The sequence below is a fragment of the Camellia sinensis genome, chromosome 5, assembly GCF_055761805.1.
Source record: "Camellia sinensis isolate YWXY chromosome 5, ASM5576180v1, whole genome shotgun sequence".
NCBI lineage: Eukaryota > Viridiplantae > Streptophyta > Magnoliopsida > Ericales > Theaceae > Camellia > Camellia sinensis.
Window position 1 is genome coordinate 104,875,624 of NC_138965.1, and position 13,442 is coordinate 104,889,065.

At 38.4% G+C, this 13,442-nt stretch overlaps 1 protein-coding gene across 1 annotated transcript in view; it reads left to right on the forward strand.

The window, feature by feature from the left end:
• NRPA1 (nuclear RNA polymerase A1) overlaps window positions 1–13,154 on the forward strand; it is an 88,177-nt gene extending 75,023 nt beyond the window's left edge. Inside the window, exon 21 of the mRNA XM_028267548.2 lies at window positions 12,242–13,154. Within this exon, the coding sequence (XP_028123349.2) occupies window positions 12,242–12,862 (621 nt within the window). The 3' untranslated portion in view covers window positions 12,863–13,154. The remainder of the gene's footprint in view (window positions 1–12,241) is intronic.
• Window positions 13,155–13,442: the final 288 nt, after the last annotated feature.

Here is a 13,442-nt window from a genome sequence, read left to right on the forward strand (position 1 = left end):
CCAATCTTTCAAAAGACGTACCATCAAAAGGTGTGCCCAATCCATAAAAAGGCGTGCTATCAAAAGGCGAGCCCAAGGCATAAAAAGATGTGCCGGACATGATGGCGAGGCACGTGAGCGCCTTGGCTTGCGCGCCCGTGTTGTCGGCTGTCGGCAAGTGGCGCGCGATGCGCAGATCGGCCCTGGCTATTTAAACCAAGGGTGAGGCGGAGGCTGTGCATACCAGTCTGAAACCGCTGAAACCAACCCGTCTCTGAAAAAAAAAAAAAAACTCTGCCTCTTCGGAGAGAGAAACTTTGGAACACTTTGTAACCCAGAAAATGGCTTCGTCTTCCCGCGGTCTGCTCACCCTCTTTCCCGACCTCAATGAGTCAACAAGAGAGATAACTGGTGCGGTGGCACTAGAACCTCAACCAAGCGCCCCGGAGTTTGCTCCGTTGAACTTTCCGATGCGGTCTGTGGAGCAAAGAATGGCAGTACAGTCGGATGTGGAGGCCAATCAGTGTACTTTGAAGTCATGTGTAGAAACCATGACGGCGGTCACAAACTTGTCGAACCGGCTGCAGAGTAGGACAAATGAGGTGCAGCAGTTAAACGCCCAACTGGCTCTGCTCCAACGCATGTATAAGGATGCGCGAGCAGAGATTAGTGTGCTAAAGGCAGAAAACAAGGAGCTGAAGCGGAAGGCCACCGTGATGTTCCGATTTGGAGGTCCGCCATATGCTGCAGTGGAGGAGTATGGGGGAGTGAACGTGCTCGGCGGCGTGGAAAACACGGAGGCAGCACCGTCAAGGGCCGTCCAGGACGGAGGCAAAAAGAAGAGACCGGCGGAGAAGTGAGGGCGATTGGTAGCCGGCTGCAGAAAAGAAAACAAAGCTGTTGGTGTTTTTTTGTTTTTTGTTTTTTGTTTTTTTTTTGTTTTTTTTTTTGTTTTTTTTTGTTTCTTTTTTTTTTGTTTTTGTAAAATTGTGATCGGGGTGGATCACTGAGATGAATAAAATATGGTTTGGTGTGCAAAGTTAGATGGTATGAATGGAATTGGAAAAAGATTAAAAATAATGTGAAAGAAAAAGAAAGAAAAAATAATAAAAATATATTGGAAATCAAAAAATGAAAGATGGGGGAAATAAACAAAGTGGATGGAGAAAATAAATAAAAATAATAGAGTTGGAAATCAAACGGAGGAGAGATGATGATTTTTTTTTTTTTTTTTTGTAATATAATAAAAAGAGATATAGATATATATATATAATAAAAAAAAATGGGGAACAACATGATGTCTTCGGGGATCATGTGAAATGATGGGGTGCATTGGGTGAACTTTCACAGTAAGTGGGTCACATGGGAGAGAGAAAAGCAACACACATATGCATGTGCTTTCTCTTGCCAGGATAGCTTCTCCTTTAGTTGGAAAAAGGGATCAACACACAGAAGATACTCACAGGGAGAACAACTCACACACAGCACTAGTCTCTCTGTCGGTGGTGTTCATGGGTAGGAGTGAAAAATAGATCTTCCAAAACGAGAGAGCCTAGAAGATAGAGAAACTGGAGATAGAAGAAGAAGAAGCGGAGAGAGAGAGAGAGAGAGAGAGAGAGAGAGAGAGAAGGTTTCGTCTGCGACTCTACGAAAGCCCTAACGATGAACAACTTCAATTGGAGATTAGACTAAGCTTGAAAGTCATCAACATCAATGGCTGAAAACGAAGGATCTTTGCCAAGAGCTTCATCAGCTCCTCTCCGCCCTACGATCATGCTACCTCCTCGTAGTTCCATGGAAAATCTCTTCACTGCTGGTCCAGGTGCGAGCCCTGGTCCGATGACTCTCGTTTCCAACTTCTTCTCCGAGAACGATCCGGACTCCGACTGCAGACAGGTGGGTCGGGTTGTTCTGAATGGGAACAAATAATGGCTATTTTTCTTGTCTTCTTAATGGCTTTGATTATTTTTCAGGATCTGCCCAACCGATGATTGTCAACTTTTGTTGAGGGAAGTCGATGTAAAGATCATAAATACCATTAATGCCATGTAGAGCCTTTTTGATCTTCTGCACACACCCGTTGCAGTCCATCCGGACTTGTATCTCGGTGACTCGAGGTTTCTGTAACTCTGGAATCATGAGTGAAGAATTGGAGGAAAAAATGGAGAAGCAATCAGAGTTGTTTGAGGGTGTTTTACGGTGGTAGATGTGGGGCTTCTGCGGCTGCTGAGTGAAGGTAGGTGTAGAGGTCCGGCGGGCGGCCAAGGCGAGACTGCCGCCCGCCGGTGAAGCAGAATGACTAGGTTGTTAACTTTGCTCTGATACCATGTAAAAATAATTGATGTATTATTGATTGATTGATGTTGTTGTACATATTACAATTACAAGGATTCCTATTATATAGGAGTGTGTTTGGGAGTAGGTGGAGAGTAGGTGAAGTGGAGGTGGTAGTGGTGTAGTGGGTTAGGTTTAGTGGAGTAGGTGAGGTGGTAGTGGTGGTAGGTTTATGGTAAATTCTAACAGAGGGTACATTCCATATAGAGGACGGAACTTTTAGTCTTAAATCCTTGATTTTATTTGTGAAGTTTAGTTTACGTGACTAAACTTAGTAAATGTGATGGTGAATTGGATTTCTATGTGAAGTTGTCTTATGGGGTCAGTGTATGCTATTTTATTTTGTCATTCTAAGTATGCATAGTTTCTTAGTTGCATAATCTTGATTCATTGTCGTAGTAAAATTAGAAGTCTAGCAACATATAAATACCCATGTAAAATTTATTCAATAGATGGTTGATTGTTAAGTTAGATGAAGGGTAGTTTTGTCTTTATGTACTTATTTGATTAGTATAAATACATATTGTTATAGAGTGAAAACTATCTAAGGTTTTGTGCCTCTTCCTAATAAGAATTCTCTCTTTTATTTTTCTCCTCCCCTCTCAATCTTAAACTTGTTCTTATAATTTTAACTTGGTATCAGTGCTGTGAAGAGAATCTTCTGTTCTTCTTTTTCTAGTTCGTTCCTTTTTTTTTTATATATATATATATTTTTATTATTATTATTTGAGAATGTATAAAAATTCAAAAAAATTCCAGGATGCTCGCCTTGGGCTCAAAGATATCCCACGAAAAATTTCAAAATTCTCTTGATGGTTGTTGCCTATTTTTTGAATTTTTTTCTATTTTTCGAAAAAAATGGACCCTATTTTTGGATATGCCAGTTCTATGCATTTTTTTCTTGATTTGTGGCTTGGGTCCTCCTCCCTAGGAGCCGATTGGACCTTCTCTTGCCCTCCTTGGCTTCAGTTGTGGCTCTAGGCTTGTTTTTTGGTCTCAAAGTCCAGTTACGGGTGTCTTTTACCTTCTACCTCACTGTTTTGCCCTTTTCTGGGCTGTTTCGGCTCTTGTGGGACTGGTTTTGTGATTTGTTGGGGCTGTGTTCCACCTTCCTCCCTTTTTTTTTTTTTTTTTTTTTTTTTATATTTTGAAGTATAGTTGTGTTTTTAGTCCATGGCTAATGATAGCAAGAACCCTGTGACCAGTGAGGCCAAAGGGTCAGGTCCTTTTGTACCTCTGGGTGATAACTCTTCTCTTCATCTGACTTTGTCAAGTTAGATGGTACCAATTATTTGGTTTGGTCATGTTCCTTTTAGTTGTCCATTACTGCTTGTGGTATGTTGGGTTGCATAATTGGAGTTACTAAGGTTCCTAGCGAGGATAGACCAGGACATGACAAATGGTATAAGGAGAATGCACTTGTTATGACTTGGCTAATCAATTCCATCCACCCCACCATTAGCTGGTCCTTTGTGTTGATGGATACTGCTCATGAGATTTGGACTGCCGCCTCTTAGATGTATTCTCAACGAGGTAATGATGCCTAAGCATATGAACTACGGAAAAAGATTCGAGGGTTTGATTAGAAGGATAGATCTCTTGTTGAGTATTATGTTGAGCAGTTTGTGGCTAGAACTTGATCATTATCAAAACTTCCAAGCTGTCTGTTCTCAAGATGCCGCTACCTTTCAACAAATGGTGTCCAAGGAGCGGGTCTATGACTTTCTTGTTGGACTCAACTTGGATTATGATCTAACTTGTGTTCAGGTTCTCGGTCGCCAGCCGTTTCCTACGGTTTGTGAGGCCTATGCTTATGTTCTACAAGAAGAGAGCCGGCGGAGTGCTATGGTTCCTCAGCCTCTTTAAGACCGGTCTACTCTAGTTGTTTCTTTTACTCCCAAGGATGGGAAGTTTGGTCTCTCTCCGTCTGGGGGTTAGGTTCCTTCTAGTGCTTGTGATCAGATTATCTGTGATTATTGTGAGAAAAACCGCATGATTGGGAACACTTCTGTGATTATTGTGGGAAAGAACGGCATGATTGGGAACACTTCTGTGATTATTGTGGGAAAGAACGGCATGATCGGGAACACTGCTGGAAGTTACATGGTCAACGTAACTGTGGGAGAGATAGTGGCCGCAGTGGTACTAGTGGCCATGGTGGGACTGTTTGCTTTCATGCACACCTGTCAAAATCCTTTACTAGTCCTTTGGGTGATCCAGCTTTTTCTCATGATGAGTTACATACTCTTCGCGTCTGATGGTTTAGCTTAATTCCTCTTTGCCTCTGCTTCTACTCCTACTTCTGATCCTTCTTTCTCCAACTTTGCTTCTATAGGTACTCCTGCACATGCCTTGAGTGCTATTTCTTCCTTCCCTTGGATTATTGACTCCGGTGCTACCAATCATATGATAGGTTTGTTTACTCTTTTCCACTCTTACTCTCCTTGTTCTGGCAAGGATAAAGTAAGAGTGGTGGATAGGTCTTTATCCTCTGTGTCTGGGACCGGTTCTATTCATTGTTCTCCCTCTATTTCTCTCTCCTCTGTTCTTCATGTTCTCAAATTTTCTACTAATTTAATGTCTATTAGTCATATTACCAATTCCTTGAATTGTTCTGTAACTTTTTTCCCTTCTCATTGTGTTTTTCAAGAATTGGGTATGGGAATAACGATTGGCAGTGGTAAAGCACATGGGGGACTATATTTTCTAGAGGGTGGATCTTCTGATAGCAATCAAGCTCATCAGATAACCAACACTTCATCTCTTTCACTATTACATCAGTGGCATCGACATTTAGGCTATCCCTCTATTTCAGTTTTGAATAAACTTTTTCCTAGTTTAATGAAGGATTGTGATAGGAATAATTTTCATTGTGATGTTTGTGAGTTTGCAAAATGTAAAAGATCTTGTTATCCTTCAATTAATAAAAGAAGTTTGTTTCCATTTATGGTTATTCATTCTGATGTATAGGGTCCATCTCGTGTTATGTTTGTGTCTGGTTATCGTTGGTTTGTTACTTTTATTGACTGTTATTCTCGTGTTACTTGGGTTTACTTGCTTCACACCAAAAGTGAGGTATTTTCTTGCTTTCAAACATTTTATAAGATGGTCCATACTCAATTTGACACCGACATTAAAGTCCTTAGGAGTGATAATGGCACTGAGTACATTGACGGTGAATTTCGAGCATATCTTGAGGCTCATGGTATTCTTTATCAAACCAGTTATGTTGGCACTCCCAAACAAAACGGTGTTGCTGAACGCAAAAACTGTCATCTTCTTGAGGTTGCTCGTACCCTTATGTTCACGATGCGGGTTCCTAAACCATTATGGGGTGATGATGTTCTCATTGCCGCGTATCTCATTAACCGCATGCCTTCTAGTGTCCCCCAGTTTCAGCACCCCCTTACCCTCCTTCCTCACATGTTCCTACCCCTTCATTCCCTTCCTTCTAAAGTGTTTGGTTATGTTTGCTTTGTTCACATTTCTCATCCTGCTCGGACCAAATTGGACCCCAAGGCTCTTTGGTGCGTCTTCATTGGTTACTCCTCCACCCAGAAAGTCTACAAGTGCTATGATCCTCACTCTCAAAAAACTTATGTTACTATGGATGTCACCTTTTGTGAGTCTAAGTCGTTCTTTGGGGACCAATCTTTTCAAGGGGAGGTTTCTTCAACGGAAGAGATTGTTTCTTCTAATCCATTATTCTCTATTATTTGTTATGAGGGGGAGGAGGCGGCGTATTGTGAGAAGGGTATGAGTAAGTGTGTTCAGGGGGAGTCTAGTAGGTTGAATAGACCAGATTGTGTTCAGGGGGAGTATAGCATGTTGGATAGACTAGATTGTGTAGGAGTCTAGTAGGTTGGATAGACTTAATCTTCAGACCTACTCTCGACCTATGTGCTGCCATGCCAATCATCACCTCCAACTCTAGTTCCTAATTCTTCTATGGAATCCTTAGGTAATGAGTCTTTTGTTACTTCTTCTGCTATTCCTGTTGATGATTCAAATCTTCCTATTGCTATTAGAAAAGGTGTTAGAGCTTGTACTCAACATCTTATTTTTAAATTTGTGTCATATGACTCCTTATCTTCGTCATATCATGCCTTTGTTTCGTCTTTTGTCTCGTCTCTATTCCTCAGAATTGGAAGGAAGCACTCACTGATCCTAAGTGAAAAGAAGCTATGGCAGAGAAGATGAGAGCTCTGAGTAAGAATGACACTTGGGAGTTAGTTTCTCTACCATTGGGTAAAAGACCTGTGGGTTGCAAATGGGTGTTTACAATCAAGCAGAAGGCCAATGGGACTATTGAGAGATGTAAGGTGAGGCTGGTTGCTAAAGGGTTCACTCAGACTTCTGGCATTGATTATCAGGAGACCTTTGGCCTTTGGTCTAGTGGTTAAAATGAATTCTATTCATGTTCTTTCCTGTGCCGTAAATCTAGGTTGGCCATTACAGCAGCTTGATGTAAATAATGCTTTTCTCCATAGTGATCTAGAAAAAGAAGTATACGTGGATTTTCCTCCAGGTTTCTCTTCTTCGGTCATTGAAGGGAAGGTTTGTTGGTTAAAGAAGGCTTTGTATGGATTGAAACAGTCTCATAGAGCCTGGTTTGATAGGTTTTTTAAGGCGATGCTCAGATTTGGGTACAAGCAAAGTCATGCTGATCATACTATGTTCATAAAAAAGTGTGAAGATAAAATTGCTATTCTTATTGTCTATGTGGATGACAGTGGTGACTGGTAACGATGTAGAGGAGATGTCCCAAATCAAGGCTTGATTATCCAAGGAGTTTGAAATCAAAGATCTTGGTTCTTTGTGGTACTTTCTTGGGATTGAGATTGCTAGATCGGATAATGGCATCTTTATCTCTCAGAGGAAGTACATCTTGCACCTACTTGAGGAAGTAGGTATGTTGGGATGTAGGCCAGTAAATTCTCCTAGTGAGGCCAATCACAGACTTAGCAGTAGTGATGTAGATTGTGTAGATAAAGGAAGATATCAGAGACTTGTAGGGAGATTAATATATCTTTCTCATACTAGGTCAAATATTGCACGTGCAGTTGGTGTTGTAAGTCAATTTATGGATGATCCTCGAACAGGGCATTTGGATGTGGTTAATCAGATCCTTAGGTATCTCAAATTAGCACTTGGAAAAGGAATCTTGTTCTCCAATCATGGTCATTTGAAAATAGAGGCTTTCACTAATGCAGATTGGGCTGGTGCAGCGTGTTATTGCATTTTTGTAGGTGGTAATTTGGTGACTTGGCGGAGTAAGAAGCAAACTGTTGTGGCTAGATCAAGTGCAGAAGCGGAGTACTGAGCAATGGCAAATGGCATTTGTGAGCTCATGTGGCTTCAAGTGTTATTGGCTGACTTAGGATTGTTGAATGTTGGACCAGTGCGGTTGTGTGCTCATGTGGCTTCAAGTGTTATTGACTACTTAGGATTGTTGAATGGTGAACCAATGCGGTTGTATTGTGATAATAAGGCTACTATTAGCATTGCTCATAATCCTGTCCAGCATGATAGGACCAAGCACATTGAGATTGATAGACATTTTGTCAAGGAAAAAATAAGTAGTGGTGTGCTTTGTATGCTGTTTGTGCAATCCGAAGATCAGCTAGCCTATGTTTTTACTAAAGGGTTATGTAGTAAGGTCTTTCATCCCATTGTGGGCAAGTTGGGCATGAGGGATATCTATGCACCAACTTGAGGGGGAGTGTTAAGTTAGATGAAGGATAGTTTTGTCTTTATGTACTTATTTGATTAGTATAAATACATATTGTTATAGAGGGAAAACCTAATCAAAGGTTTTATGGCTTTTCCTAATAAGAATTCTCTCTTTTATTTTTCTCCTCTCCTCTCAATTTTAAACTTGTTCCTATAATTTTAACTTTGATAAATGGTAAAAATGTGCTTAACCCATCTTGTCATCTTCAATATTTAGTTCACTAGGATGTCCTTCAGCAACTCATGTATCGATGCCGGCTTGAGTTTGTAATACCATCTAATAGCTAGGGGTCCCAAACTGTTGGGGAATATCTGGCACATAAGTGCTTTATCATCTGCATGCAGAGTCATTGCTTATAATGGCGAACATGATTTGTGGGGTCTGATTTTTCGTCATATAAAGTGAATGACGGCGCCTTGAACTTATTAGGTAAACTTGCCTTAGCTATGCGTGGAATAAAAGGGTCATGTTTGTCTTTTGAATTTGAATCATCGCGCTTTTTCTTGCGCCCAAGTCGCATTTGTAGTTGTTTATCATTTGATGAATCTGAGGCATCCACTCGGCCTTGTTCTCTGGGCTCCTCCCAAGAGGAATCCAATGTATTACTACTGTAATCCTGCCTCCGGGAGTGGTGTTGTTGCTTGGTTCTCTTTCTTGGCGACGGATCTCGTTCTCGCCGCAGTGCAACCTGTCGAGATTTTGCCATTTCTTGGCACAAGCGCTTGTTGTCGGCCGCCATATCCTCCAAACGCTGTTCGTTTTGTACAATAAAATTTTCTGGAGCTAAACAAATATGGAAACTTTTTATTGTCAATTTTATTGCAAGCAATTCTTTTTCAAAAATAATATATTTCTGTTCATTTGGTTTAAATGTTCCAGAATTATATCCACAAATTAGTTCTTCTTTTTGTAATTTTATGGGTATTTGATTCTTTTATGGTCTAATCCCATTTTCTGATAAAGGTATTTTTTTATCATGCCATAATTTGCTTGGTATTGCTTTGGGAATGCATTCCCAACATCCTGAGGCATCTGCTTCTAAAATTAATTTATCACCTGTTTTAGGAAGATAAACATCTGGTAAAGTTTTAACATTTTCTTGAATTTGTTTAATTAAAGCAACATCCTCTGCTGTCCATTCAAAAACAACATTTTCCCTTAATTTGGTTAACCAATGAATTTCTATTTTTGAAAGATTTTTGATAAAATTTCGTCTATAATTTAAAATACCTAATAAACTTAGTAATTGTGTTATATTTTCAAGAGTATCAGGAAAATCTCGTACTTTGGACAAAATATGTTCTTGTAATTTTAAACCTTTTTGGTATAAAATTATTTCCAAAAATTCAATTAGTTCTTTTTCTAGTTCAATATTTGATGTTCCCAGGTGATGTAAAGATTTTGGTGTTTACGTCTTTTGTGAAACAAGAGGACCTTTTGAGGAGAAGCGTCAATCTATATATACTCAGTTTTTTTTTTTTTTTTTTGGTGCAGTTGGACACTTGAACTTCAGAAAAGGTTTTCCTAAACATTGATCTTTTGAAAGTTTTGGTTTTTCTCTTGACTAGTAAGAAGTTAATAGGCCTTTTTTGTTTTTTTTTTCTCCATCGAGTATATAGTCTCCTAGGAAGCATGGATATGGCTATACGACAAAATCTAAAAAAATAAGATATGGGTACAACTAGGATACATTTGTTAAAAAACATTTGAAAAAAATTATTAATAGCAAGTCATAAGCTCATGATTGTCGAGAAAGTCCACTGTAATTTTATAATACAAAATAATAACATTTAAGAATTATGTCTTAATTTAAACCGGTAGCGAATTTACTTTTTAAATTTTCAATAGGTTCTTCAAAATTTTCATTTCAATATCAAGTCTAATATGTTTATATTAAAATAATAGTACAATCCACTTCTTGTCCATGTGTTTTTCCCTCCTCCACTAGTCAAAAATATTATATGCAAGGTTTATTGCTTCTTTATTTATTGATATTTAATTTTAGGATAAATTATACTTTGCCCCCTTTATGTATGACCACTTTCCTACTTTGGCCTTTAAAGTTTGTTTTTTCCCATTTTGGCCTTTCATGTTTCAAGTTTTCCCACTTTATTCCTAAAGCTAATTTTTGTTCAAAATTAGATAGAAAATGACATTGATTTCACGTGGCATAAAAATATTTTATTATACATAATTTACACCTCTCATATAAACTTAAATTTCAATATAGTAATATATTTTTAATGTTATGGGACAGTTATTGTGGCATTTTCTGTCTAATTTTGAACATAAGTTAGTTTTAGGAGTAAATTGGGAAAAAATTGAAACATGAAGGGCCAAAGTGGTAAAAAATAAACATGAAGGGCCAAAGTGGTAAAGGGGCTAGGTGTAATTTACCCTTAATTTTATTATTGCTATATTTTTTTTTTGTTAATCCTTACTTTCTATGTCGTTATAGGCAAAGAACTAAGCAAATATTGAAAAAATATTCTTGTATTTATGCTCGCAATTGTATTATATTATAGGGCCATTTACATACAAGTCTCATTTTGTGAACTTATAATCCATTAAGTCCTAGTTAAAATTATTTGCTCCTTCATGTCCCATTAATTTTTAATAGACCAATCTACCATTCCAACAACCCCCTTCCGTCCTCTTTTCATTCTACTCTCCATTCAGTCCGTAAGATTCCAGCGAAGCCGTGGAAGAAACCCATCACTCCACTGGCACCGCCAAACCCACCAAGAATCTACAAGGTGAAGTCCATAGACTTCAAGCAAGTAGTTCAAAAGCTCATCAGGGCATCCCAGTCCCAATCGCGACGCCTCCAAAGGGTGGCACCTCCCCCACTCACTCTCTCCTCAACACAACCTGCAATATCAGATAATAGTGATAAAGCAATAGTGGGATCAACTTTGGAGCACCTTCTCTTACCTAGTACTACCATGACACCCTTGTCTGCTACTTTTCGCGATTTGGGTGCAGTAAGTCCCCTGGGATTCAGTTTGTCGCCATCGTCGCCGATCTGCCTCATCACCACCTGAAATTCAAGGTCTCTGGAAGGGTTAGGTGAAGAATTGGGTGGATCTAAGAGAAAGAGAGAGGGATCTAGGGTTTTTTTGAAATTGAGAACCTTCTCAGTTTATAATATTCTCAATTTTAATCATGAAAAAAATTGAGAAATTTCTCAAAATTGATAATTATAAATTTCTTAGTTTTGATAGTTTTGATAATATTCTCAGTTCATACTAGAAAAAAATTGAGAAATTTCTTAGTTTTGATAATTATAAATTGAGAACATTCTCAGTTTTGGGATTAAAGGGCAAAACGTCTTTTACCTATAAATGAGACTTATTGGTTCAAAAACTTTTTGACAGGACCTAAGCTACCACCAAATATGTAGATAGGACTCTTAGGTAATTAATCCTATATTATATTATAATGCTATTCAAGAAATGTTACAATTCTAATTTCATTAAAGAAGTAATATGTGACTTAAAGTATCTGATATTTCAAAATTGATGAAAAAATAATTAAGAAATATCCAATACTTAAATAAGTAATCTATGTATCCAAGGAGTATCCATATTGGATATGGATATGGCTCACTTCTAGAAGTATTTGTGCTTCATAGATAGCTCTCTCTCTCTCTCTCTCTCTCTTTATTTATGAGCAACTTAGGTCATCATGGCTCAACCTACTTTTGTACATAGACAGCATTCCCTTTTGAATTTGCTTTACTTATCACAAATAAAGTTTAGCTTGCCAGACCACTAGGAGAAGCACAGGATATGCTGACTGGGTAACTACTCTCTTGATTTGCTTACTTGTGCCCTTCTGGTGTTAGTTTTGCTCTTCGATTGGGGCAAGGCTAATACCATCGCTGTGACAAAGGCAGTAGGACTTCAATATATATATTGATGCATTTTTAATTTTCTAGCTACAATTCGCATAATTTTGGGTTGAAAGTATAGTTTCCCTTGGTACTGCTTAACATGAACTAGGTTTGTTTAACCTTTAACTGGATTACTTCCATGTACCCTTGTTTAGGTGGCATTCTGCAACCAGCTTTGTTTGTTTGTTTGTTTGTGCTTGTTTTATTTATTATTTTTTTTTGTTGTACTTTTATTTCTGAAATCCTCATAGTTGTGATTACTTCCTAAACTTTATCATATCCTTGTGATGACAACATAGATTGCTCAGAGGACTGCCAAGAAGGTTCATATTAAGAGCTCTGGGAAGCTTGATATGTGTCAAGCAATTAAGTCTGCTACAAATGATCAAGTTCTTTGGAAATCCAAGGATGACAAAAAAAAGGATGATCCAGATTCCCTTGCAGCAAAGAAAGATGACAAGGATGAACTTGGTCCGTGGGCTCTGAAGACAGCCGGAGTGAATTTTACTGCACTTTGGGAAATGCAAGATGACATTGATGTTACACGTATATATTCCAACAACATCCATGCTATTCTAAGTACATATGGAGTGGAAGCTGCCAGGGAAACCATCCTAAGAGAGGTGAAGCATGTTTTCCAAATTTATGGAGTGGAAATTGATTATCGGCACCTAAGTCTAATTGCTGAATTCATGACCCACTCGGGTGGGTACCGACCAATGAGCAGACATGGGGGCATAGCGGAGTCGATATCACCACTTCTTAAAATGTCTTTTGAAACTGCTTCCAAGTTCATTGTTGAAGCAGCATCTCATGGAATGTCAGATAACTTGGAGACGCCATCTTCAAGGATCTGTCTTGGCTTGCCAGTGAAGATGGGTACTGGTTGTTTTGACTTAATGCAGAAGCTAGAGATCTGACGTACAGCAGTAGCAAACTATATTTGTTTTCTGCCACAATTGGTTTTGGTTTTTATTTTTGTTTTGTGGGGTGCATTGGATCATGAGGGTAAAAGCTGGCATGGGTTGTAATGGCTAATGGTGGTGGTGTTACCCATTTATATAGCTGGAATATACCAACTTTTATTTGTGAGTGGAATTTTTGTTTGGCATATCTTTTGGTGATCATTACAATTGGAATTGAACTAACTGGTGTTGTATGATGTTGAACTTGAAGGACAACTTGGAAGCTATCATGAGGGTTGGAAGGTAATAATCATTAAATTAGTTTTTTTTTTTTTTTTTATAAATGCAACTAGTATAGCCTAGTGCTGCATTTACCCCTGTATGAAAAATCACATTCTAACAAGTACTCTGGCCACTTATTAGTAATCTTGATTAGAGTAAGTGTTTTGAAAGTAGATAAAATGGTTAAAAGAGAATTGAATTCCATGAAAAATATTTTGAAAAAATTGATGAAAAATATGGGTTCTTTTACTTTTTTCAAATTTTTGCGACCCAAAGGTTACTTAGAAAGACCCCTGCTGTAACAATGGAACCC